Source organism: Bombus affinis, chromosome 5 (genome assembly GCF_024516045.1).
Source record: "Bombus affinis isolate iyBomAffi1 chromosome 5, iyBomAffi1.2, whole genome shotgun sequence".
NCBI classification, from domain to species: Eukaryota; Metazoa; Arthropoda; class Insecta; order Hymenoptera; family Apidae; genus Bombus; species Bombus affinis.
The window spans coordinates 14,005,571-14,033,432 of record NC_066348.1 but is presented as its reverse complement, the minus strand read 5'-3'; the positions used below and the strand labels follow the sequence as shown (position 1 = coordinate 14,033,432).

The following is a 27,862-nucleotide window of genomic DNA, read 5'->3' as shown; positions in this document are numbered from 1 at the left end:
GTAAATACGAATCTTGCAAGCGTGTTTCATAAAATCGCCTGTAATACAAGTTGATAAGCTGGACGATGACGCATGAGAACGGAGAATCCGTTCTCGGAGAAGATTGTCTTGCAACGAACGTTCGATATTGCAATAAAATGAGCAAAGGCGCGTAAAGAATTCGCGCGTCTCTGGTTCGCAGGTCGGATAGTTTTTTCGCGAAATCGCGCTGTATCTCAGCCAAGTGGAATGTAGTCCTGGATCGGGCCGTGACTCAGCCTGTCATCCGAATCACCTTGACGAAAGCGATTCGAGAACGACCGGGATTCGCTCTCGCTCGCGATCCTTCGCATTCCAGGTTAAGATCGCGACACGACATCGCGGATCACGCCTCGTAAAAACGTGCGGGCTTGTTAAAGAAATTAGTCGAGCCACGTTCCCGTGACACGATCGTCCAGCATTTTCCTTCGAAAAAGTAATGCTAGATCGAAGGAACTTCGGTCTTTTCTACTTCCATGCGTTAACTCCTTGTCGTGACGATGTTTTGCTCTATGAAACTACTCGGAAGTTTGTAATTTTTTTGTACGGTGTTTCGTAATTTGCTTTTTGGATTGCTTCGTGGAATGACGTAGACGACGATCGTTCGGTATATGAAATATCACTTTCTAAAATTCAAATTCAAGGAATTTCGCGTATTAAATTATTAATCGTATCAAGAAAGGAGATATTTGTTATAAACGACGATGAATATAGTACGAGAATATTTATGTCATATTTCTTTATAGACTTAAAGTTAGATTTAATATTAAATACGCCTTTGATCTCATCTAGACAATGTTTTAACGCGTATTATTTCGATAGAATAACTTTGAAAAACTGCGTATGATCAAAGCCCAGTTACGATGCCAAACGTTCTAACGTCCCATTCTATTCCAATCTACCTCGGAAATTCTATGCTTTCAAGCTTGCAATCTGCACGGAAGAAACACACGAAAGAATTTCCTCCCCCTACCAACTACAAAATACAGTTACATCACGAAGTTACATCCTAACGTCCCATTCTATTCGATTTTACGGAACTTTTCCAAATTCCACGCTTCCTACTTTCCACGCCTACGCAGAACGGCGAGACATTCCTTGCGACTCTCCTTTTCCAGACGCGAATCCCGCCATTGCCACGCGGAATATCCTGCGGCACCATCCGAAGCGTCCACGGTGGAAACAAAGTAGCGCAATGACTCTTCGGAAGCACGAATTGGAGTGGACTGGTGGAACGATGTAATATTGTAAAAGGGTATGGCTCGCGCGCGGCTGCTTTGAGAGCCAGCCAGGAAGAGGAGGCAGCCGCGAGTGAGATCCTATCGGCTGATATTCAATGCGATATAACTCATTCTAGGTATGGACTATCCTGAATACACAGACCTTGAATATTCTTGTATATGCACGCAAGGATTGGTTGTGTGATAGGATACGGTTTATTCAGTCCATAAAGCTGCCGCGATGCGACTACACGATTTAATTCGAAATCGAGACAAACTTTCGTGCACCTTTCTTCCTCGAATTATATCAGAGACCGTAAAGAGCGAGTTAATTTGGATCATTGGTTTCAACGTTTTTCTATTTTTTTTTTTTCTTTTTTTTTTCGACGCGTCAATCGAATACGATTTGTCCGAAATTTTGGAAATTGCCGAGTTACGATGTACAATAGGAAAAAATGTAAATCGATTCGGTTCGCGCATAGCGTTTCAACTTGTAAGTAGAACGAGCTCTTATGCGCACACCGCTTATCTCTCAGACGAGTCTGAAGTTTTTCACATTACTTTGTGACCTGTTTGCACTTGCAAATTCGACCGGTTCGTGTCGATTTTCAACTAGTTTGAAACATCCTACTTTGAAAGTTATATTTATCTTCAACGTGCACCGTCCATTTTCCCAACTTCTTTATACCGGAATTATACCGGAATTGTACCGGAATTATACCGGAATTATACCGGAGTTGTACCGGCGTTGTACCGGAATTGTGCCGGAATAATACCGGAATGGTACCGGAATTGTAGCGGAATGGTACCGGAATTGTACCAGAATGGTACCAGAATAACACCGGAATTGTGCCGGAATAATACCGGAATAATATCGGACTGGTACCGGAATAATATCGGAATGAGGCCGGAATAATACCGGAATAATATCGGAATGGTACCAGAATAATATCGGAATAGTACCAAAATAATATCGGAATGGTACCGGAATAATACCGGAATGGTACCGGAATTGTACCGGAGTTGTACAATGATTATTCGTAGATAAATATGGGTATACCTGGAATATTTTTAATGGTAATATATACCTGTATACAGATCATAATAGAATATCAGGTCTGTGGAGTTATACCGGAATTATACCGGAATTGTGCCGGAACTATACCGGAATTAAAATTAAGGTGCCTTTTCAAATCATCGAGAGAATCTTTCTACAACGTAGAAAATTTTATTTTTAGCTCGCTGTGATTGTAGTACTAGGTTGTAATACTAGATTGTAATACTAGGTTGTCCGAAAAGTTCCTTTCGTTTTTTAGGGAAGTAGTAGATGCACAACATTTTTTGTTTTATATTATTTTATCGAATTACGTTTGATCCATTTTATTCTATTACTACAAAATGGATCATATATAAATCCATAAAATAATTTAACATAAAACACGTTGTGCATCTATTATTCCACTTACGAAACGAAAGAAACTTTTCGGACAATCTAATAAATAAAATACCAACATGCAATGCAACAATGCAACAAGCGATGAATAGTTCAGACTTAAACACGATGGAACTTATAAACCAATGTATCAGCTTTATAACGAGATCACTAGATCGTTCAGAGATTTATACGAGTCAAATATTCTTCGTGACAGATTCTAGCCTACATTCTCTCGAGTAAAAAACATGCGTACCTGTAACCACAGCAGATCTATTACGGAGTATTTCATAATTATACACATTCTCCCGGTAAAATATTCAAACCGCTCGATTAAAACCTCAAATCACTCGGTCATTTATACCCTGGAAACGTAATCGAGCTTGGTAAATCGAGAGGTAACGGTTATCACTGTTGTCTCGCCTCCTTTCAAGTAGCTTCCCTCGAATGTAATCCGTTAGTGGCCCAAATAAATGTCATTCGCGAGTCCCGCGAACCGATATGAATTAATTAAGACTTGTTAATGTTGTTCGACGAGAATCGAAGACGGACGCCACTTTCCAACCGTGTCCGTCTCCTCCTCGCTACCGTTACTCGATCCGAATTAATTCCGACCGTTCCAGCTGCCTCTGGCTCAATTAGCCTTCGATATTTCAATTATTCGTCCCCCGAGGACCTCGTGTCCTTCTCCTTTTTCTTTCTCGCTTCGCCGCCTTCGCCGATTTAATTGAATGTCAACCTCGACCTAGTAACGATCCATCAATATTTTCTTCTTTATTTCTTGTCTTATTTAATTGTTTATCTTCTTCACGATGCTAATTAACTATATTGATTTTTCTCGACATCTAGGTGGCTTGGGATCAAGCGAATTTTTCGTTCAGAAAATTTAAGCTTAGATCGCGCTGTAATAGAAACTACCATTAGGTTGTCCGAAAAGTTTCTTTCCTTTTATGAGTTTTATATTATTTTGTCGAATTACGTACGATCCATTTTGTTCTGTTGAGATAAACACCGCGACATTTCACAAACTTGGTTTCACGTTTGTATGAAGGTGCATTGTTTTAAAAGACACGTTTGCGAAAGAAAGACACTTTCTGGACAACCTAATGCATACACGTAAGTAAACAGTTAAAAAGTAGCGACGCCCTATCGTATTTATTATTTATTTACATATTAATTAATTATGTCCAAATATATGACATTTCGTATCGTTTACTTATACTATCGTATAACCACAAAAGTTTGATACTACGTTTGATATTATGAATATATATCTATATATGAAAATTAATTAATACACTTGAAAATAAAGGTACGTGGAAATATCTTCTATAGTCAGCGCAGTCTCTAACGGTCGCTGTAATAACCTCTGATCCCTAAAATATAAAATAAACCACACAGATCACTGTTCTCTTATTTCCTACTCTCATCCCTAATTCCCCTAAACGAAAACTCACAGAAAACACCTCAAGACCCTAATCGTGCAATACGTAATCGCAACCAACCAAACTTCGCACAATCAGATAAATGGAACACCACCAGCTGTTTAAGAGAATCATCAGACACGAAAAACTGAAATCACATCGGCTAAAACTTCACCCGTGCCTTCACGAAGCTTCGAGATCGAGGCCTCGCGTCGATTACATTCTATTTCCGCTTGGGACACGCGTGCTCGTCATTTGCGGCCACCTGTTCGCTCGTCAAACGACGCACCTCGATAAGGACGCTCGATCAGATAATCCGCGCAGCATCGAGCGCACACGATTCTACGTACGCGCGCTCGTGATTAGCAAAAAGTTCCGTTAACGGGCCTCGACGAGCACGGTGACTGGACGAAACGAGGAACAGCAAGAAATCAACTCGAAAAGCAACTCTTGGTTAGAGGTAGGAACCTCGTGATAAATGGCGAAGGTGCAGCGGTGGCACGTGGCTTGCGAAACGTTGACTATCGCGTACTGCTACTTTGTTTTACGTGGAATGTCGTGAAATGGCGTTTGGCGACTAAATGGTCACAACGCGTTCGTTGCCACATCCATCCTCTATCCAATTATCGATTCTATGGAATATCGTGCCTCCACCAAACACTGTCTCGCCAAAGTACTCGAATCCTTATTGTAGGAAACATTTATGTCGATATTGTGCGTGTTATGTGAAACGTTTTGAAATTTTATCGCCGCTGTAACGACATACGACTGTCAAGATTACGTTGGCAAAATTTGAAAGCGATCCGACTATGTATATAGAAACTACAGAATATTTATTGCAAACGCATACGTATATATAGCACAAAATTAGCATACAACACGAGCAGCGATCTCGAACGTCTAAATATTTCATAATTTCTGTGAATGCGTTTTTCTATTTGTTTCCAACTGCACCGTGTCTCTTGGTCGTGGTAGTCGGGTCTCGTAACGGTGTCAAACATAATTTCAGAATGTTTCGTACGTAACATATTCGTAAAAAGCCTATTCGTGAAAAGTCTGCGAACGTTCGAGTACGTTGGCGAGTCTGTACAAGCGCGAGGGTGACACTGGTGACGAAAGTGAATTTTTAAAATCGGGGTCTCCGGCTCGTACCGCGGAGGACGTCGACCTTAATTCACTGCTAACGACTCGATTGTTGCCTGCCTACCTTCTTCCATTACAAATGGCAAAACGTTCTCCGCCAGGGGATCCTGAAACGCGTTCTTTTTTCGCGTTCTCACGGTATTCCGCGCGCAAGTCAGTTTCTCAAGTGCCGTCGGATCAAGTGCAAATTATGATCCGCGGAACAACAGCATCACGCCAGTGCAATAGGTTAACTCGGCTCTGATCCTGTTATCGCCGCTGTTCGATCTTTGCGCGATCATGAGCTTTCCTATTGCCACCTCGTAATCATGTTCAACCACCGACACTCCCGTGTTTTTTTTCTTCTTTTTCTTTCTCTTCGACCTTCTTCCTTTCACACCGTGAACTTTTGTCTCTGCGAGTTTCGACGTCTCGTATTATGAATAATTCCCTTTTATATCGAAACGTCCGATCGTTTCAACTGTTTATCCGATCGTTAGACCTCGTGTCTTTAGATTTGATTATCGATGGTTAGAGTACGGGATTTCCCTAGTTCTCCTGTTAGAAATCGTACTACCGCTTGTTTAGCGTGTTGCAAAATAACGATCCAATGGCGAAAACCGATTCTTCTTAACATTTACATATGTCATTTGCAGAAAAGCAGAAGAGTACTATAGCCTCTTTAATTTCTGTTTCAATTTTCTGTTGGAAAATATTCATCGAGTCGTATAATCGTTATGAGCGTGCCTATATTTATATCGTAGAAGAATTCTATTTAATTAAATCACGAAACTGTGGATGTGACGATAGTTGTTTCTATGGAAGCAGATAATTCTCGTTGGATAAAAGTTCAAGACACGGATCATTCTTATTCGTAATTAATTTTTGACTGCTAGAATTTATTATTATTATCTGATTAGTTATTATCTTATCTGAAGAGTTTTTATCTGAAGAGCTTCTATCTGAAGAGTGGAAGATTTGAGAAGGACCGTTTCTCTTGCGAACTCTTCGATTTCTACGCACAATGATGAGAAATTGGAATCACCGTGCGCGGTTCCATTTTCTAGTAAATTTAGTAAAACTGTCGCGTTAAAAAGAACGTCGTTATGTAAATTAATTACGCAGTTTCATAACGTTTAATTCGTCTTGTTTTTTTACACTTTGTGCCTATCGTACGTGTGTGAGCGTGTTGGTCGTGGGACAGTGCTCGCGTATCCGCGAGTTGATCTGAAAGAGCAAACGGTATGCTAATTAGATTTCCACCTGCCAGGGGTTTAAGGCGAGTACGCGAGACACAGAAAAGCACCGCCCGGAACTGGTTACTCGATTACAGTCGTGCTTCAAATAGGAACGTTCGACGTTCTACAAATATTGAAACAGTGGAATTGGCAAACGGTACTTGAGACCATTTTAGTGATGAATGTCTGCGCATGACGCTCTTCGTATATTAATTTAGAGCACATCGTGCTGTTAATTAAACGGTGTGAAAGTAGGCCATAGAAGCAGATTCGTGAAGTAATTATAAAGTACGATATATATTATACCAGGTTATAACATATAAACTGATTTGCTTCTGTCAATTTTTTAAATCTTTATTTTTATACATATAACAACGTAGAATTTCCTTTCATTTGTATAAATAAAATATATGAGCTTAACTCTGTAATTATTCTGTAATTTGAAACGTTAATGTTATTGTTGTCTAACCGGAAACTAGAAAAGCAGCATTTGTGCCACGAATAGTTCGTATATGCAAAGTTCTGCCGTATTGCTGTCCGTGATATAGTTAATAAATACAGGAAACTACTGATTATTACGAGATGTCGCTGTATCGCCGATAAAATCTAGAGAAAAAACGTTAATCGTTCCAAGGACGATAGAAAACGCTAGTTTCAATTATCCGGCTACCATTTTCCAGCCGTATAATATATTATACGAATGTTGGAGCGTGGAACTCGTGGACCCTGTACTCTCATCGTAGCGGCTTCATTAATCACATCACAAATGTAATTTCCATACCCGGTTCAAAGCGTGATTGATTGCGCGTATGCGAGAAAAATCCGCATTAGCCGCAAGTTCACCCGTCTCATTAGCCAACGCGAAAAATCAACCACCTCGTGGTAATCGTGCGATCAAGAAGAAAAATTCGACCAACGTCAGTCTCTCGATACTCATCGTTTTATACAGAAAATCGACGTGTTATCTCCATAAACCTGCCGTTTACCAAGTATACTTTGCTATCGAGATCGTATTATCGACTGTTCCAAATTTTCTGAATTTTCTAACTTTCCATCTACGTTTAAAAAATCTACGTCAATCGGTCAATCGCTTCGAAACTCGAAAGCCTATAATTAAACGTGTCAACCGGGCGAAATTCCATCGATTCTCGCAAACGTCTCTTCCATCGTCTTCTGGACTCGTAAACTCGCTCTCGTAAACTCACCGTTCACCGAGTACAGATTTTCTATCGAGATACCTATTATTCGACTGTCTTGAATTTTCTAAACTCGTTGAATTTCCATTCAGCGAACTATATCAGTCGATCGGTTCAAACTGAAAACCCCAATTAACTATTCCTTGGAAGCATAAATTTCATACGGAGATATTCGATCGCCATGAATATTTGAAATTTCCATCGATTAAAAAACTATATCGATCGACGTATCGGAACACAAGACGCCGACGAAAGCGTTCCAATTCTCGATGCTCGCCAACTGAACATCTCTCTGACTCTCGTCGTTCGTACAACTAACTTCCCACAAACCCACAATCCTTGACTGTGCATCGAAGAGGTGCTGCCCGATCGCACGTGTTCCACGTGCAGGTTGGATGCACTCTCGCGGGAAAAGGCTTTCGAACGGTTTATCCTTGCGGTTTGCGTCGGTCGAGTTCGTAAATCGAGGATCGAGACGGTGGTCGAGTGAGACTTGTCCGCGAATCGTCCAAGCTACGTGCGGCGATAGATCGCGTTATCGGGCCAGAAAACGGCCTCTCTTCGAGCGAAAGATCGAACCGTGGCGATAGAGCCGAGGAGAAACGGACAATTACAAGCGGCCTGTGCTCACCGATCGGCCGGGTTCCCCGCGTGTTTCCATCGACGCGTGTCCTTTTCGTTTGGTCGTTCAGTGACGCGTAAAACGCCGTGCGCGTTTTATATCACGACCGATCGAAGGAAGGCTCTCGTTCAGATCGTTTTCCATGGACGGGAGGAACGCTTTCGCACGCTCTTCGCTCGGCCTCCTCTCCCTTTCTCCGGACGTCGAGCCTTTTTTTACCATGGGAATGTGTGCCAAGTGCACGCTCGCGGAACAACGTTTCGGCGGATCGCGATTTCTTCGTCCTCGAACTGCTCGCTACGATTTTATTCGATGACTGTTTCGACGCTTTTAACTCGTAAGCGCCGAGCTACTTGGCGGATTGAAAATTACCGAGGGTTTTCAGAATTTCACTGCAACCGCGTATATTTATACTCTCAAACGTATCGTCCTTTGAGTTTTCTAATTAATTGAATTCTAATTTTATTCAACGTCGCCATACATTTGTACGAAGCGAAAGGATGTAACGAATTTTTTGCGATAATACAAGCAGAACACATTCTCAGCCAATGATCTGGCGTGAAAGTTTTATTCGTCCGAGGCTATGGGCGAGATGTCGTTTATTTCGTGTAAAAGAAAGATGTGGCAAGAAAGTGGTTTTATTACACGCGTGGAGTGGATTATGGTTTAATTACCAGGCTTCTTCGAGGGTTTTCGGCCTCAAACATCAAGATCGAGATTCGGCAGGATAACATTTTATTTAACTTTATCCAATGGAACGTATCTCGTGTTTTAATTAGAAAAAAATAAGAACAACCATCTTTTCGACGACCAGTGGTGACCATAGCGTTACAAAACATCTCATTCAAAAGGTCACACGAACGACATTCGATAGCAAGTAAGGGTTAAGTATTTATCGATCGAGAAAGTAAATTTAGGTTGAGTATTCTAGATGGATACGAATTTAGGACTTGCTCGAGTCAATGCCCTTCTAATCGATGCCTATTCACATCTATTTCCTGTCTATAATAAGCAAACAGCACTGCATACCAGTACGCGTCGTGTTCTAGCTAATAATAGTCGGGATTCAACGATGAGTATTGACATGTCGGCTTGTTTCAACGCTATTGGATTATAGTCCGGAGGAAATCGATTCTCGTTACTATAGTTTGTTGCTACAACGTTCACTGTCCTGTCGCTCCACTTATTTTCAATCGGAGTACACGAGGAACGAAGCAGATTTCGGAGACTGTCAATTCACAATTTTAACAATTTAATAGAAGAATTTAAGAAGAATTTAATAGCAGTAGGGCGAAGAAAAAGGAAGATACATATATAATAAAGTTTCTATCGTAATAAAATTTAACATTGATTTTACCTTTCTCTCTATCTAAAAGCATGGGAACTCCTGCTAGTCGTGAAATACAAGCGCCTGCACGACACTTATCACGAAGAATGCAAATTTCACTCGCAAGATCCTGGAATCACAAATTTCTCCCAATTACGAAGCACAAGAAACGCAAGATGGGATTTTCTGGAAATGCTGCGAAGCAGAACCGAAGCAGAGTCGGCGATGCAACAAAGAGATAACATCGAATCGTACGCCATTCACCAAGGAGCCGATCCTCCTTGCCCTGTTACGAAGGTTTTCTTCTGTGGCGTTCTTCCGGGTCTTCTTGCCACTTCTCCCGGCTCGAATTACCGATCGAACTAGTCACCGAGTCCAGGAGACCGACGGCGATCGTGTCGTATTAACGAAGAGGTTTTTGCCTTTTACCCGCGCCAGAGAAATCCGACGAGTGGTTGGATTGTGCAACGAAATTTCTGCCTCTCTCGATTTAATGCCGCCTTCGCCACACGAACGCAAGAAGAACGAAGCTGAAAGAGGCGGGGACAAGAAACCTTAGGGACCTGCCTGTTCTTCTACGAATTAGATCTCTGAAAAGTCGTCTGTCTGAGCCGAGCAGAGTTTACGCAATTTCCCGTTCTTCCTGCTACGCGTTTCCGGTTTCCAGAAAAGGTCACGGGTCATTTCAGACAAAGAAGAGCATGAGAATCGTCTTCGAGACAGATGCGGGTTAAAGGGGAGCGTGCGTTTCATGGAAGTAAGTAAGAAAGTTCAAGAGTTGCTCGAGAGTATATTTTGAAATATCGCACATGACATCGAACTTCTCGATAGAATGGTATTCTATCTTTTCTTTTTTTCTGACGTTTAGAGATAAACGAGAGGTTGCGAGAAAAAAAATAGAGAGAAAAAAGCTACTAACGCGATGGTACTGATCGAAGTTCAGAGAATCGTGGACAAGATTGGATTCTAATAGAAAAGTCAAAGTACTAGTAAAAGACAAGAGATAGAATTAAATCGGTAGTTCCTGAATCGGTGTCGCAACGAACACGAAGAATTTTAATACCAGGCCGCGACAAAACGTTGTAGAAAACGATATCAGCCTGCCGATTCGCGGCTCTCTGTTCCCTTCTTTTCACGATCGAATTACCGCAGATCAGATTCGATCTTCTTTGCTCACGGTAGGTGCCAGGGCTCGCGTGTCTCGATATTTCATACGCGTACACTCCGCAACAGCAGTTCTGCCTGTACGATCGTAACTTTCATCCTGATCAAATACACCATATAAATTATTCCGATAGATCGATCGTACGTTTTAACGCTAAAATCGACGAATGTTCACAAAATGTCAACCGATCGATTTGCCCGACTCGCTTGTGTTTCTGCATCGACGTAAAATCATGTCCGGAATAATTCCTCGGCGGCATAAATCGTCGAAAATGTTTTCTTGGTTAATTCCGTGGTGAAAGGTGGACGAGGAACGGCGGAAAAGCGAAGGAGCCAAAAGAGAAGAAGGGATAGGCGAGGTCTATTCGTAGAACAATAGGCGGCATCGAGGTACCAGACGATGAAGTCACGACACACTCGTGTTCCGACATTGTGGACATTTTGCCGCGGCCAAATAGCGCCGATTTAACGCGCAACACACAGTTTCGCGACTGGCCAACAACAGCGTCCTGTATTCGCGACAGCTACGAGCATCAAGAATCGACTTGAACATGACCGCATCCCATAGAAAATGCCAACTACGTGGAAACAGAGCGTGTCCTGGTAATGTCGCGACACGAACTCGCAGAAGCGCGCGTGTCCACGAGCACTTGTTCCTTATTCGCGCAGGAAATTAACACGAGCAACGCGAATGTAAGGTAATTAGTGGACTACAGATGTTTATGCAAATTCGTATCTTTTACAAACGTTATCAGAGAAATAGACTGGAAAGTCAGGGAGAAATAGAAAACTCGAAAAATTCGTGCATGAGATGTTTAATTAACGTAGCAACCATGTAGCGAAGTTTCCTCTGCAATTTTGTTACTTCCCCCTCGAGGATCTCTTCAACTCGTTCCGCAACTTATCAGACTCTGACATTCTGTCAGGTGTATTCACTAGGAAGTACCCGAAGAGCAGAATTCTCTTAATCACGCGAGTTTCGATCGACAAAGTTGCAGTCGAGTGGACGAAATATTCTGACCGCGTATCAGCCGTTACCTGAACGGATCGCTTGGAAATGCAATGCCGATTCCAAGGGAATCGACGGTGACTCGAATAATCCCGCAGTGCCCGACGAAGCCACGCAGATGAATAAAGTCCTCGTAATTGGCTGAAACGCAGCCCCGGCACGACATTTTCACTTTCCGCAGATCGTTGCCCCGATAATTACATCTTTCGCATACTCTGTCGCGATTTGTTCCGACAACCAACGAATTGCGATCGAACGAAAGCAGCAGTTAAAATTGCAAGATCTTTGGTTTACTAGCGCGAAGCTTCTCGAAAGTTAAAATTATTAGATTATCCGAAAAGTTTCTTTGGTTTCATAAAATGATAATAGATGAACAACGATTTCTGCTTTATATTATTTTATTGAATTAGGTGTGATCAATTTCGTTCTATTTCTATTACTATGTTTGTGAATAATTCGATAAACTAATATAAAACAAAAAACATTATGCGTCTATTATTTCTTCATAAAACGAAAGAAACTTTTCAGACAACCTAATAGAACTTTGTTCTCCGAGTGAAGAATAAACAGTATGTTTAACTTCTGTGTTATCTCTTTTTTCTTGGAAAGGTTCGACAGTTTTGATATTTCAGAGTTTCAAAGCTCTAAATTTCTAAAATTCAAAAGTCGCAGCTTTTTTAATTTTTAAGCGTAAAAACGTTGTCCCCTAGAATGTCAGAGTAGAAAGATAATTTACACGGATTTTCTTTTCTCGAAACTTTTCACAATTCGGACAGAAATAAGCATGCACGCGATATCCAGTACCTGAAATTAAGACGATCATTTTGTAAGCGCCTAAGCGCCTCGCATGAAATTATGTCGATCGGAATAATAACCAGAGTACAGAACCTGACAAAAATCCAACTGAATCGCATATCGAGGACTTGATTTATCCGTCTGTTCGCGGTGCAAATTAATCGCGTTGATTCTACCTATCGATCGTTTCAAGATACCTGCAAAATCACGATCGTAAAATTCATGTTTCGAAGAACGCGTTACTCTAAAGACATTCCAAGTATTCCACGATTATCCAGTCGTGTCTACGTGATTTCAGATTATTCGGTAATGAACATAAATCTCCCGATTATAGTTCAATCTCTTTCGCACTTTTCCTTGCGCTTTTCGACACAATGGAATATAAGTTCCACCGTCGTATGCCTCCAGGTTTCTCATTGCATTCCAATCGTCGTTACAATCTTACTATCGTGAAATTTCAATATATCGGAGGAAAAGTGGATCAACCTAATTTCTAAGTATCGCAAAAACTAATCGATTCTATCACGGAATTACAAATCGTACGTCGTGGCAAAGCTCTGTTAACCCTTCGCTGATTGGATAAAACAATGGCGTACACGGCTCGCGGCAGTCGTTTACCTGAAACCCTTGCGTACCACTACTCTATACCACGCTATCGAACGTGAAAATATCGAGTTACCCAGGAGACAATGAACCGAGGCCCTCGCCAATTATCCCGACTTCCACGAAAAATCCTACTTCGGAGAACGTGTATTATTTCTTGAATCAACTCTAAAGACAATCATTAAAGAGATCGATGGGAACCTTTTTTATACGATTTTCGGCTGCCAACCGAGCGATTGCGGATTTTATCATTAGATGGTAATGACAAAAACCGCAATAACTTAGTTGCCAACCCGATAGTTTCCATTAAGCCTTCTATTAATCGACGCAACGACAAGACAGCCGCGCAACGAATCTAGTTTCCTTGAAATTAATCATCTTCCTTCGGATTTAACTTTCTCTACATACGTACGAACAATCGATGCATCCGTGTACCAGGTACTTCATTTGAAATCCTCTTTCAAAACCAACACACCGATCATCGGTGATACTATCGTCAATCAGGTCGTTCGATTAATACTTTGACTACCACGTTGTTCATAAAAGACCGGCCACGGTTTCTCCTGTGACGCCACGGTGATCACTGATGACCAGAGTGTTTGAATTTTTTACAATTGTAAAAATTGAATGAAAATTGACAGTGAGGACGTTTTGAATATGACCGATAAATAGAAGATGCTTTGAAATAAAAAGTGAACGATTAAACATTTTCGTTAGAACATCGATAAAAAAGAATGAGAACAAATGTTGCATTTAACGGTACACTGTGTTAAAACACTGTGGCGTCCTGAGCGAAACATGTGATTTGGCAGTCAAAGTGTTTTAACCGAAACAACGAGCGAACAACCGTTCGAGTGGCATTTCCTCGAAATCGCGATCGCATAGGTAACACGGGCGAACACAGCGCGGAACGACAATCGGCACCTCGGGTCCCAATCGAAACTGCTTTCTCTCGTGGCCGGGAGGTTGGCATTACCAGAGAGCCGTGCAACGTTCCAGAGATTGATTGCCTTATCGATAATTAGCTTAGCACGAGCAACCGTGCCGGACCTTTTGTTTCACCGTCTGACCTCAACAACGCCTTCGTCGGACTTCTGCGACCACGAGAATTCCTCTCATGTCGAGCCACCAGTGGCTCGCTTATCGTTTCGTACGTGCTCGTTCGAATTTCGTCGTCGAATCTCGCGAATCTGCTCTTACGGACTAGCTGGCTGGTAATTTTCGTTTCTCACCGCGTCGCCATTTATCAAACGGCGAGTTACTAGTTTGCAGAGTGACTAAGGCGAATGTTTCCACGAGCCAACCGATCTGCGAGTCTTCCGACGATGGAAAGCGAAACGGAGACACGGACGAACACTTGCCAAATGGAGAAGCACAGGCTGCTTCTTAAGGAAAATTCAGTGAAAACAGGTTAGATTCGATGGCTTTTCCTGGGCCGTTCGAAGGAAAACTCGAAGAGGGATCTAGATCGATTCTAGAGCGGCGGATCGAAGTTTCTCAAACGAGTATTTGCGTTCCGAGGAATCTCGTAATGTTCTCTGTTGCGAAGCGTGGATTGCAGAAGACCGAGATTTCTCTGGCTCCTTGGATCGACCAACGTTTCGTCAAAGTAGACGAACCTATAGTTGTATGGGAAGTATGGTACTATGGTTCTGGAGCATGGTGTTGCTTAGGATCTTACGATATTCCATACTGCGGAGAATGAATTACGAAGAAGTAAAATTCCCCGGAGATTTGCGCGACATTTACAAACAAATTGCTGCTTCGTCGAGGTAAACGAACCCGCTGAAGGATCCTAAAACTCGGCATTCCTCGCGATCTAGCAACGTCTCGCGTTGCGAAATCGAAATTCCAAAAATAGCAAGATCTCGGCGAGACTTCCACGGCATCTTTGACTAATCGGTGTTTCGTCAAAGCTAACGAACGCTCCACGGTGTAATTCAACAAACAATGAACGCATCGATTAGCGGACGCGTAGGTGGAGACGAGGATGAAGGCGCATTTGCACGTGTCGCACGTCCCTTGGGCGCCGAGGCGACGACGGAGAACCTGAAGGTAAAAATACGGGAGAAAAAAAAAAGAAAAAAAAACGGCGACGAAAGGAAAGAGGTGGAAGAAGAGAGGAAAGCAAAAAAGCAAGAAAAAAGAAGAGGACAGCGAGGAAAAGAAGAGAGGGAAGAAAGGAACGACGCGTGCAGGAAGGGCCGCCTTGAAGCTTTAAGAGGCAGCTCACAAAGGGTGGAGGAGAAAAAAAAAGAAGCAGCGACGTGCGTACGGGGCATAACTCGCGAATAATGCGCCGTTTTATACGGGCGTACGTGAGCGAGCCGTAAGCAAATGCATTTTGCAGCAACGGGCCTTAAACCGCGCTCACATGTACAGTCCGTTGCATAAGATCGTCCATGCAAATATCTCTGTATGGACATTTTTCTTCATCCCCCTTCTTCTTCCTCATTTTCATTCCCCTTCCCTTTCCTTTTCCGTCTAATTCTAATATTCACTTCCTTCCCTTCTTCCTCCTCTATTTTCCTTCTTTACATTACCTCCCTTTCTTCTTCTTTCCTTTGCTGTTTCCTTTATATTTTTTTATCTTCTCTTTCTTCCCTCGCCTACCCTTTCTTCCTTCCATCTCCATCCTGAGCTTTCAATCTGCGTAAATCTTTACGAAAATAATATTAATTTTCACAAGATCTTCCCTTCCTTCTCCTTTCTTCTTTCTCTTCTTTTCGCCTTGAACTTATGTTACGTCGATACGCATAAACGTTTGTGCAAAAGAAAGAAATTAGTTTTCACGGGAAGAGACAGCAAATTCACGATCTTGCGTCGCAGATTGTACACGTATGGCCCGTGCTCGGTAACAAAATGCGATCGTCCTGTTCGCCGTTGTGATAAAAATACGCTCGTTAAAGCCTCGTGCGATGAAAGTTGCACGAGTTCCATCCACGGGAATGTTTAACAAGAACTCTTGAAAGACCACGATGACTCGTCTTCATTCAATATTGTTCAATTAAAAGCTCGTAAAGTTCTTTGATACGGGGATGGGGGCACGGTCGAGTGGTCGGGTTCCGAAGATCCGCCCTTATACCCCGGATAATCTTCCGTGGAATTACAGAACGATTTCACATGATGCCAGCAATTTCACTGGAAACGACGCGGCAGAGGAGATTCATTTCTTTCTTTTTTTTTTTCTTTTTTTTTTTTTTTTTTTTTTAATCCGAGGATTACGCTGCAATTTGGGCGTCATGGAAAAAGACGATAAAAGAATAACTTTGCTGGCTCCTTTTTCATTCGAAGCTTGTCTTATGAATATTCGTTGTCGTTTTATTAACGATGCTCGTAACTCTAATTTCTCGTAGATTGGCTTATAATTTTAACATCTTGTATAATTGCCTCGTATAGTTCCATTTGAATTATAACGATCATGTTGCTATTCAGGTTAACAAGTCTAGAAATTTCCAACATAAGTATAAATGTTTCTTTCGTTAAATTAGTATACGTCGTTCAGCAAGGCATTCTCAAATCACTGGCTCAGAAAAAAGAAACTTCTGCAACTTGAATAGTCGACGCTACAGATTTTCTACCAATGATAACAGAATAATCTTCATTAAAGAAAGATTTTTTCTGTCAAATATTTTCAACGCCCCGATAAATCTAACATCCAAGGCCATTGGCCTACGAGTGACGCGATCTACTTGGCCCGATTCATAAATACGATAGTTTCTTTTATTCAAAAGTCTCTGTTCGCGTTTAATATTCATGTTCACGGAATAACTGAAAATGAACCATCTTCCCTCGTACGAGTACAACGTTAGCCATCCTTTAGTTTAGCGAACAATCAAGATTCTGTATAGACTGAAATACCATAAAGGCATAAAGGCAACGTGTAAACGTCCCTTTCTCCAATTTAAAACACATCGTTTACGAAGGCGTGGAACGCGACGTCCTCGAATCGCTGGCTCGGAAAAAACGAAACTTCCACGACATAGATAGCCGATGCTCCGGATTTTCTACGAATTAATATGATTAGCCACGTACAGCCACGCTTCTATTGTGACTCCCATTTGCAGTGAAAGCATACCATTAGAGACGTGCCACTTGCTTTTCCTCGAAGTCGAAAAAAAAAAGAAAAAATAAAGAAAAGAAAAGAAGAAAGATAGAAGAAGAAAAATTGGCGAGCGAGGACGAAAAGAATGGGCAAGAATACGAAGAAAGCTCAAGAAAGAGAGAAAGAGACCTGTTGCGATCGTGAGGGGACACGAGGTCCGTCCATTATGATGCAAATTAACGTTACCCGAGGAATTTTACGCTCGGCCTCGATTTTTTTCCCGCGTATTGCAGGTTCATTAGAGTGTGCCAATTTCTTCTGGCGTTTCTCGCAGAACCGTCTGGGAAAATATCTTTGTGCGCGAATTCCCCGGCTCGATCCAGGCCAGTCCTGCTCGCGAGAACGAATTAAGCCAACGTGCACGCGTTAATTGGCTAATTAAACGGGGCCATGGCGTAACATGCGATCGGGTTCGATCGATTTCGTCGGTTCGATCTCTCGATGATCGTTCTGGACGGCGACGAACAACGTACAACTTATCGGAGATACAATAGGGAAAAGGACGATTCGACGAGCGAGTTTAACGAGAGTCGGAGCAAGTGTAACCCAGATCGGAAATAGCCTGAACAGAAACGGTTCTAGACTTGCTTTAGATTCGACTTTGCTGGTCCCGCGTCACTGGCTTTAATGGATCTTCGGCTTAACGACGTGCGATCTTCTTTAACTGGCCACGCACAAATCGAAATTTGCATAATATTCGCATGCTTCGTCCTTTACGATCCTACCTTGACTGGCTCGATTTTTTTAAATTACTCTCGACTGAGAACTTGATTCGGCAGAAATTTCGATATAAGTGGATCGTTGGTTAGGAAAGTATAGCGATAAAAGCAAATTGCGAACAGTTTTTGAAAGGAAATTGTGAGAAAAGGTGAAATATGAGCGAGGTTAAGAGTAATATAAAGTTAAGTAGTTAAGAACTGCGCGAGTCAGACATCGCGACCTAAATATGTGCCAATTTGGTCCAAGTCCGGCGTCATTAAACTCATCGAATTAAATACAACCCACGTTCATAAAGACAACTTTACGTGACACGAGTGTATATTCCGCTTGTTCTTAATATCGTCCATTAAACCTGCACAAAGATCTCAATCATAATGCAGCGCAGAATTATCCTACGAGATCGCCGATTTACCATTTTCGGAACTTTCTACGCACTTCATTCGAAACACAGATCTCGAAGTAACGTAATATGGAATTATCATAGGCGATCAGAGCGGATACGAGCGGCCGTTGCTTGGCCAGAGTCCTTAGCGGTACGCACGCATGATAAACCATAAATTCTGTTATGGCGGTAAGTATGCAATTCGCGTGGGATGAGGCCAACCGACAAAAGGAAAGCGCTCGTTCTTTCTTCACCTGATAAGACCGTGTTTTCTCTGCTACAAAGAGCCCAGGCTAACAATGAGGTATGCCAGGGTTACGCAATAGAACGCGTCTCTGTATTTATACACGTTTATGTGTGTTTGAGTACGTACGACGACGATTGTGCAATATGACGCCGGTGTACTTAGTATAACGCAACGTTCCCAAAAGAAACACGAGCAGCGTTCTTGTATCCTGATTGCGGCTATTATTTAACGATCGTCGAAGCAGATACGGGAAGAACCAGCAGAAAATCGGTTGACAAACATCGACACGTGTCGGCGGTTCCGTGGTGTACGGCCACCGATACGATACGCAACACGTCGACATGCTGATTTAGCAGGTATTATGCTTCGTTTCGATGCACACGCTGTGTCATTATCGTTATGCAACTAATCGTTGGTAAACGACGGATAGGATATACAGCGAGGGACGAAATTACATATTCGTACGGTCGGAACGTGGAAATAGAAGAAAAAAATATGTTCGATGCTGTTAAATAATATTGGATAACGCGGTTCTGAAAGATCGAAAAACAACGATTATTTTCTTAATTGTAATCGTACGATGAAAAAGGCATGGCATTGTGATCGTGTTATCGGTGAAGTCGGCGTCTCTTATCGTTGGATACGTTACGATACCGAGGCCACTGCAATATTCGTTTACTTTATTACGCACGCGGTATAATGTGCCCGATGACTCTACAAATTCGTTATCGCGATTAATGCACCGTTGTTCCCAGTTACGCAGTTTTATGCGGACTCTGCCTTAAATACGAGTCGAGTTTCTTGTGCTTTGTCGACGATCAATGCGTCATTGATAGCGTTTAATTTGGATAAAAGATTGACGGGGAAAGACGCGGTCGGTAGCTTCGAAAGAAAGTTGATCATTCTCTAATTAAAATATTGGACGATCGTCTAACCGGAAAGTTCTTTAAAATTCCAAACTGAAGCTAGTCTACGCGACAAAGATTTTACAGCCAAATGATTGAATTGCCGTTGAAAAATTCGGAGAATATAACTCGTGGAAAATATTGGAGATCGAATAAAGGCAATAACGTACGCAAGAGAAACGTACAGATTGGAAGAAAATTCGCTCGATCAAGGAATCTCGTGACAATCGTGCACTAATTGTCTGTCGTTATCTAGAGAATCGTCAAACTGAAAAATTCTAAGCAAACAGGCAAATCTAGAACAAATTCCATATCTAAAAGTACAACTGCTGGAAAAAAATTCCGTAACCGTATCACGCAATTCGCAGAATATTCCCAAAACGTAATGCTAACGAAAACAATAGTATACGCAAACAAAATGGACAAACTCGATGAAAATCAACATCGCTAAACGCATGAATTAGCAAGATCCACTTAATTAAGGAGTCTCGTCACGATTGTGAACCGAGAGAAGACGGTTGTTACGCACCGTTCGTCGTTTAGGCTTTAAAGGCCTTTAAGGCCTTAAGGCGCCTTCTAATTATTCACTTTCTCCGACGTCTCGCGGTGAAACGAGCGAGATTTACAGGCTCGCGTCTCGCTCGATGTAATTTCCACGATAGTTTCAACCTATTGAGAACGACGATACACAGAGCCGCCGATTCCCACCGAGCTTCCGGGTTGTTCGTTATTCCATGATGCCCTGTTTATCGGCCCGTATAACGATCGGTGGTGCCTACGTTTGTTTTATCCAGCTTGAATCGTTTATTTTCATACTCCTATCGAACAGCCATTAGAGAAATAATTGAATCGTTCGGAACGATAACGCTGATCGCGACTCCGTAAATTGAGAAGCAGAGAAAAATAACGTTCGCGAGGTTATTGTTTCTAACCTGCCGTAAAATTTGCTGTTGTTTTCTGCCATTTCTTTCCGATAAATAGGCTATCCATAGGTTTGTGCAAATTTATATTTTTATAAATCCAACTGAAAGAATAAGTCGTTTCGCTCACGAAATTATATTTCGTTTTTCCTGTATTTTGTGTATTTCATGGATCTCGTGTATTTTCATTTCTTAATTTCCTACAAATTAAAAAGTAAAAACGTACCACTAAATCGCTCGTTTCTCGAAGAACGAGCATTAATCGTGTTACCTGAAAAATAAAATTGAGAAACTCGCAAAAAGCAGAGTTCGTCGGTTCAGCTTCTAAGAGGCTCGATTAATGCTCGTTCTTACGCTCGATTCGATTAAAGTGCGAATTGGGAATAAATCAGAGGCTGAAGGTCGACGATGTATTATATACAGGCATCCTTTTCATTACACGAAACGATAGCGGTCATCTAATGAGAGTAATTTGGGGAACAGACAACGCGAACTCTTAGAATCAGATGTCTGGCTTTCGAGATGATATATGATCGTTTATGACGTAGAAAAGATAATTTGAACGCTGGAGGACTTTTTTTATTGTAATTATGTAACGCTAATCATATCTTTCTCGTGACGTCAATACACTTCTATCGATCATATCACTGTGTTACCCTTTTTTGTTTCTATTACATTTTGTAATTTTGTCTTTATCGAACATAGAATTATTGATTCTGTATCACTTTTCATCTAATCGTCTTTTTCTATAATCGTGAGAAATATAAAGAAATCGTTAATATAAGCCATTCCTCGTTTCCATACTGTGCAAAAATATTTTTCAATTTGTTATCTCGCTATTTAAAGAAATCGAAAATCTCTCTCTTTGTTGAACAACGAACAAGATCGAAACATAAAGATTTATAAACCACGATAAAATTGCTGAGAGAAGAAGAGGGAAGAGATAGTTTGATCGACGAACTTGTAGAATTTAGATCAGAATTTTTGCAGAGGGAAACAATAACGAAACAACGACAGACTCGATGATTATAACGAAAGCGACACCGCGATCAAGATACTGTCATACTCTGTATGGAAGAACGTCTCCCAAGGTGAACGATGACTGCGAACCGGAAGAAGAATTGTCATTATTCGCGGGACAGCGAAAAACTCGCGGAAGAGCAGTCACAGCTGTCATAGAAAATCAAGGGAGAGTTTGTTGATCGAGGCCAAACACGGCCATCCATGAAACCGCTTTCTATTCGTGCGTTTCTCGACAACGGGCTCCGCAACGACGCGTCGTACAATTCGATAATCGATCGTTTAAACTCGCTCTTCACGCATCTATTCGACTCGTTGATCGAATCGCGAAACGTATACTATAATAACGATATACACGCTTCTAATCGATTCATGCTCTACGATAGCGATCTCCGGCTAAACGATCCTACGATTTAACAAACTGTTCCAAAAAGAGCGTTACGACTGACGAGTTCGAAAAGCCAAATTTCTCTTTCACTCTTATTTCTTGCTTCTTTTTCTTTCTTTTTAATATAGATACATACGTAGAACGAAATTTCGACCAACGCATAATGGATTCGATAACATATATTCGTTAATTATTGATGCGAATCGTCGACTAAAGAGCAACCGGTCAGGTCAAACCGATCGGTCGATACCTCGAATGAATTAACGCTCAAGGTGGAGCAGGTTTAATATATCGAGTGTTAGAATAATCCAGCACTGCGTTGAACTTGTATAAACGTAACGTGTGATATGATGCACGGCGGTGGTAAGATCTTGTTGGGAGTGAAATATTTAAAATGCGATGTCTGATGATAAACCGTCCTTCTACGTTGCTGATTCACCCTACCAGCCGTTGGGTTTCGTCTGTCCATCGTGCCCTTCCGGCTGGTCCTTTCCAGGGATTTTTTACCTGAGCTCGGAGTCGTTAGGTTTACAGCTCGGGGAGAATATGCAATTCGGAATTCCCTAAAGAAAGGAATGTGCCTGTCCGTGCCATAATACTCGATGACATTTTTAGATCAGTTTCTATCGTTGCCTATTTGTCATTGAGTTATGATCGCTCTTCATCGATACGTATAAAATGCGAGATATCTCGCCGATGGTCTTTGGCAGTGGGATACAAAACCTGATACAACGACAGGCAAGAAAGCTCAAAAGCTATAAGAAAGTTATACAAAAAAACTATATCGCCAATAAAAGAATCGGAGAACGATCGTAGACGAATAGACGAGGAAAGTTATGGTTCGTATAGGTTGCAAGTAACATCCTGATGGTATCGTTAGAAAATTCGCAATGGAATTTCAGCCGTGATAATCTTTAGAGATTAATTGAAAATCTGTATCCCTCGTTGAAACATCGGTGACTCTTGAACACCTTCGTACGCGTCGATCTCGCGGTATTTAAGCTTAGGCTGCGGAAGCGTGGTAAAATGATCGGAGGTGGAGATCGGAAATGCCGCGTCTGAGCCATCGATCACTTCCGTTTCGATGCCTCGAGCTACGTGGCGCGTTATCGACAGTCTATGATCGCGAGATCGTGTTACAAGATCGATCGAACCGCACAATTTTCTCATTATCGAGAAAGCGAGGATAACCGTGCAACCCTGCGCTCGATCTCGTTGTGGATCCTTCGCAACAGTGCTGAAACGATCGATACCATTGCCTTCTCCTCGAGTTTCCAATTCCATCTTCCCATTCTCGATATCGCTTCAACGAACAAATGCTATTTGATTTGCCACGACCACCGAATCAAAATTTCTATCAATATACGAGGCGTCGATATCAAAGGATGATAATTACGATCGCAGTACCATTGATGACTCTGACATTCTCCAACGATCAGGTAGCGATTCGATAAAATTTTAACAATAAAATTTAACAAATAAATTTTCATCGAATAAATGACAAAACACATCGCAACATAAATTTGCTATTTTACTCTATCGTTGAAAGTAGAAAATTTAGCAAGCTTACTCTTATCGATTTTATTTTTTACATGCTGCAATTCTATTCCTGTTTTTATAACGCACAGACAGAATGACGTATGAATGACGTTTTCTATAAAGTAGGTGTCCAAACGCTTCCACAAGACGCTATACCGAAACTTTAAGGAATAATAGAAAATGATGGAAGCAGCCGTTCTCGAACAACGTGCGACGTACCTTTTCCCATTTTACGGTAACTGCTCGCGTACGTACGTGACTACGAATTACAAACAGTTCTCGCTGGTTACCGATCGTCCGGTTTTTTCTCCGTTTTATATTTACGGCCGCGAACTGCGAATCGGCCGTTCCTTTCTAAACTTTCTCCGGCGAACAGCGACGCACGATTCTTAACGCTTCGTATCGAATTTTTGCCGCGTCCAGATCGATAAGAGAACCGCCGATTTCGCTGTCCTCGCAGCGCCTGGTGATCTCGGCCACCGCCGCGAGTCCTTCATCGAGACCGCCGAGATTTATGCCGATCGTGAGCTCCCATTCAACACAGAACTACGGGTATATTAATTTCCACTCCGTTATCGCAGCGATTCTTCTTTTCCGCGTGGTTGTCGCTAGCTTGGCGCTAAGAGAGAAATCGGTGTCCTCGAATATGTCCTCGAATCGCAAATCTATTAATCGTAACTGGAGAGCGTCGTTCGCTTCGTCGATTGGAAATTATTTATTTTTCAAGAATTTCTTCGGGGCAAAATATTTGATACAATGGTAGGAATAAATTTCTAGCAAATATTTAGAGATAAATTCGTTTGCGGCGCATAATTGTTAAATACTAGAGAAATTCCATTATCCATTTGTTTATTAATACCTTAGACACCTTTAGTTGATCAGGTGTAGTAGCAAACAGAAGAAAGTCTAATCCTACGACCCTCTTTTACTATCGCGAGATTATTCGTAACCGACGTAAACAATCATTTTCCTAATCTTTTTATTCGGAACTTTTATCCAAAAAACGCGTACACTGCAGCAAAATTTGATAAATGGTGGCGTTAGCGTAATCTTCTTCGACGATAGGTTTTAACGGTGAAGTGGAAAATTCGTTTCGTTTCTCTTACCTTCGTTCGATTCAGCGGATTCGAGAAATCCCAGCCCGGGGCGACGAACAGGTACCCGCATTTTGAAATCTTCCTCGTTGCCTGCAACATAAATATAGATCGTGTTTAATTTTGACGTTGATCGATACTAGTAGCTATCGTTAACTCTACAAATAGCCAACAGGCTGATTGGTATTACGTTATGCCAGATAAAAAGAATGTTCACTGGATCGAAGTTATAAATGTTTATAGATATAAATGCAGCGACACTCGATGAACAGCGTTGAGATAGTACAGAGCTAGTACAGAGACGGTACAGAGAAAGAAAAGTCAACGGTTGGTGAGATCAGAATGAATCCAAAGAAGTCACACTTCGTCGCGTGCATTATGCGTTTCGTCACGTTGCATTGAACTTCTGACGTCGTTATTATTTCTATCGAGTACAAAGACTTTCTACGTAGTTTCACGTCGCGCTTATAGAACTCCTCGGCTGTAGGCGGACACCGGAGAAATATGTACTGGCGAACCAAAGAAATATGAATATCGATGACACAGATTGGACATTGTAAAGCGAGACTTAACCTCGATGAATATAAACGAAAAACATATACTTGTAAATCTATGCTACGTTTTATGCAGCAGTCTCGTTAACTTGTTAACTCGTTCCTCTTCTTCCACGTCCCTTCAACACCGCTTTGATAATATATTTACACTTCGATCTTCCAACGCGAACAATAGAGAAACGTACGTGAAGAAGCAAACATGTATCGAACGAAAGAAAACGTCGTTTCTTTCTTTCGTGCGTATCGACTTCATTAATTTTCTATTTTATCGCTCTCGTTTTCCGAATAACACCCTCCAGCTCCATCGTAATATCAACGACACTCGAAACTTATAAATACATAATAAATACATAAAAAAAGATACATTTCTGTTTTATATAACAGCTCATTAACTGTCTAACTTATGCAACTAGTTCTCCACCCAAACACTACCAACCCCGCTATAATATCCACGCTTTGACCCTCGAAACGAATGGGAGAGAGAGAGAGAGAAGAAGAGAGAAACTATGAAACGAGATAATTATTAAAAAAGTTCCGGCGGTGTCCATCGTCGTCGACATTCCAGAGAAAACATAAGCGGAATATCAACCACGAAAAGCAATCTCCCGTCGCGTTCATGGAACGAGCTTCTCCATGCAGCGAGCTAATCAAACTTTCCAACAACGCCGCGGCTGCACGCCAGATCCTCTTCAAACTCTATTATTATGTTTAGAGGAAGATTTAGGGGCTACCGTCCAGGGATAGGAAGAACGAGAAACAGTGAAGGAGAGAGAGAGAGAGAAGCTAAGGAGGATTGGATCGAAGGGTTCGAGAAAGAGGAAGAGAAACAGAAACGGCGGCCATTCAGATGGAAAGGAAAGTCACGTGAGCACGTACAATATCTTCGAGGAATCTTAAATCGGTCATTCATCAGGAGCAAGCGTACGTTTCACGTGTTTCACGTGTTTCTCGTAGTATTTCCTCGACTCATAGCGATATATTTATTTCAACGATCGATGAAAGCCACTTTAACTAAAAATTCTCTTTCCACAGAAAATATAGACTGATCGTACGTTTGTTCTTTTTGACTGGAACTAGGATTAAACTAGGATAAAAGCGTAATAATTGGGAATTTTCGACTGTACTATTCGAGAGCTCTTATCTGGAAGATCGAATTTATTTATTGGAATTTCTCGGGAGGGAAAGGAAGAGATCGTACTTGGAATGAGCTGATCGAGAATCTGACATTTTCTTGTATATTCGCCTTTGTAATTAGAGAGCCCTTTTATAACAGTAATATCCCAATGTATCCATCCTGATTTCTTCTTTTTTCTTAAATAAAAATTGCTCGTTATAACCCTAATTCCTTGTAAACTCCTCGGTTGTGGCTTCATCATATTCTCATTACACGTCTAAAACAACGTATATTTAAAGAAACAGCAAGGTTTTAACACATACTCGTTACCGAGCGCATAATTTTCCATGTTTTCCCCGAAGGAGCAACTTCGACGGATCGTTTTCCTTGGAAATATGATAATGAAGCTCGCGTGCACCTCTTTCGCGTTACATTACTCCACGGGAATCGCTTCCGTTGATGCACGGAAGCCAGTTTCGATAGCTTTACACCGCGCTTTCCAAATATCTCGAAAAAAAACGCGATATATCGAGGGGAAACAAAACGACCGTGCGTCACTTTCGCTCGTTACGAAAGTTGCATCCCGAGAAGGCAACGAGCCACGCGAATCAGCGAACGGTTTTTCCTCTCGCTCGAGAACTTTGTCGTGGAATTAAGTATACATGTTCGGGACGATCGAGCGATCTTCGACAGCTGAAGAAATTTCACCTAGAATGACGCGCGACGACCCAGATTTCCCGTGCTTAATAACAACCCGTGCATCCAGTCGAAGGTAATCGAAGGTAGTGGAATAAAAAGAGAAAGAAAGGACAAGTACAACTTTGTCGATCTGCTGATCTTAATACGGCATCGATTAAAAATGTTTACGATAGGAAGATACGAGGTCTTTTTGGAATAGATAAGAAATCCGTGAAGTTTAGCGAAAATATAAAACTAATTAATGTATGGAACTGGATTAATGTATAACGATATCGATTTTATTACACGAGTTAGGAATTGGTTGTGGAAGGTAACTGTTGAAGGTTGTGGAAGAGTGTAAGATTTTATAATACAAGATACCAGTGCACGGTGGGCTGAAATATGATAAGTAGCCGTGAAGTACTTCATATGGAGGCTAATTTCACAGCAATTTACACTTTGCAATTTCTTCTTCGTAAATTGTTAGTGTCTCCTCATTTAAGATTCTACTTTCGTAATTTCATAATTATATATAGAATATAATGGTGTAGTTTCTAATATTCGAATGTTCGTTCTTTTTCTTTTTTTTTTCTTTTTCTTTTTTTTTTGTAAAATGTAATTACACGAATGAAAGCGTGTTCTTTTCCTTGCGTTATACAATTTCATTTCGATTTCCTTGGTGCAAGTTTCATATTTTAAATTCCTTCTCACGGAAGTCTTACAGATTTATCAATTTTATGGGTTACATATAATTTCCCATGTTTTTCTGTGATATATAATCCATAGATAAAAATGTCTTTTTCTCCTCGCAACGTACAATTTCATTTTGATTTGTTCGCTCGACAAGGTTCGTATTTTAGTCGTCGCTCGCTCTAACGTCAAAATCGAGACTTCTATTTAAAAGAAGAAGAAAAAGATAAGAAAGAAACAAAAGACGCTTCTACCTTACATTCGCGAAACATCTTTAAAATATTCGACATGTAAAACCGAAGGAGCAAACCGTAAAGGAGCTCTCGCGCGAAGAAC

The 27,862-nt window shown here is 41.4% G+C and overlaps 1 protein-coding gene across 4 annotated transcripts in view; it reads right to left on the bottom strand.

Moving 5' to 3' along the window:
• The window catches only part of LOC126915941 (protein outspread), a 212,640-nt gene that overhangs the window by 125,548 nt on the left and 59,230 nt on the right, over window positions 1–27,862 (bottom strand). For all 4 annotated transcript variants that reach the window (XM_050721144.1, XM_050721145.1, XM_050721147.1 and 1 more), the window contains exon 2: window positions 24,503–24,583. In XM_050721144.1, the coding sequence (XP_050577101.1) occupies window positions 24,503–24,583 (81 nt within the window). The remainder of the gene's footprint in view (window positions 1–24,502; window positions 24,584–27,862) is intronic.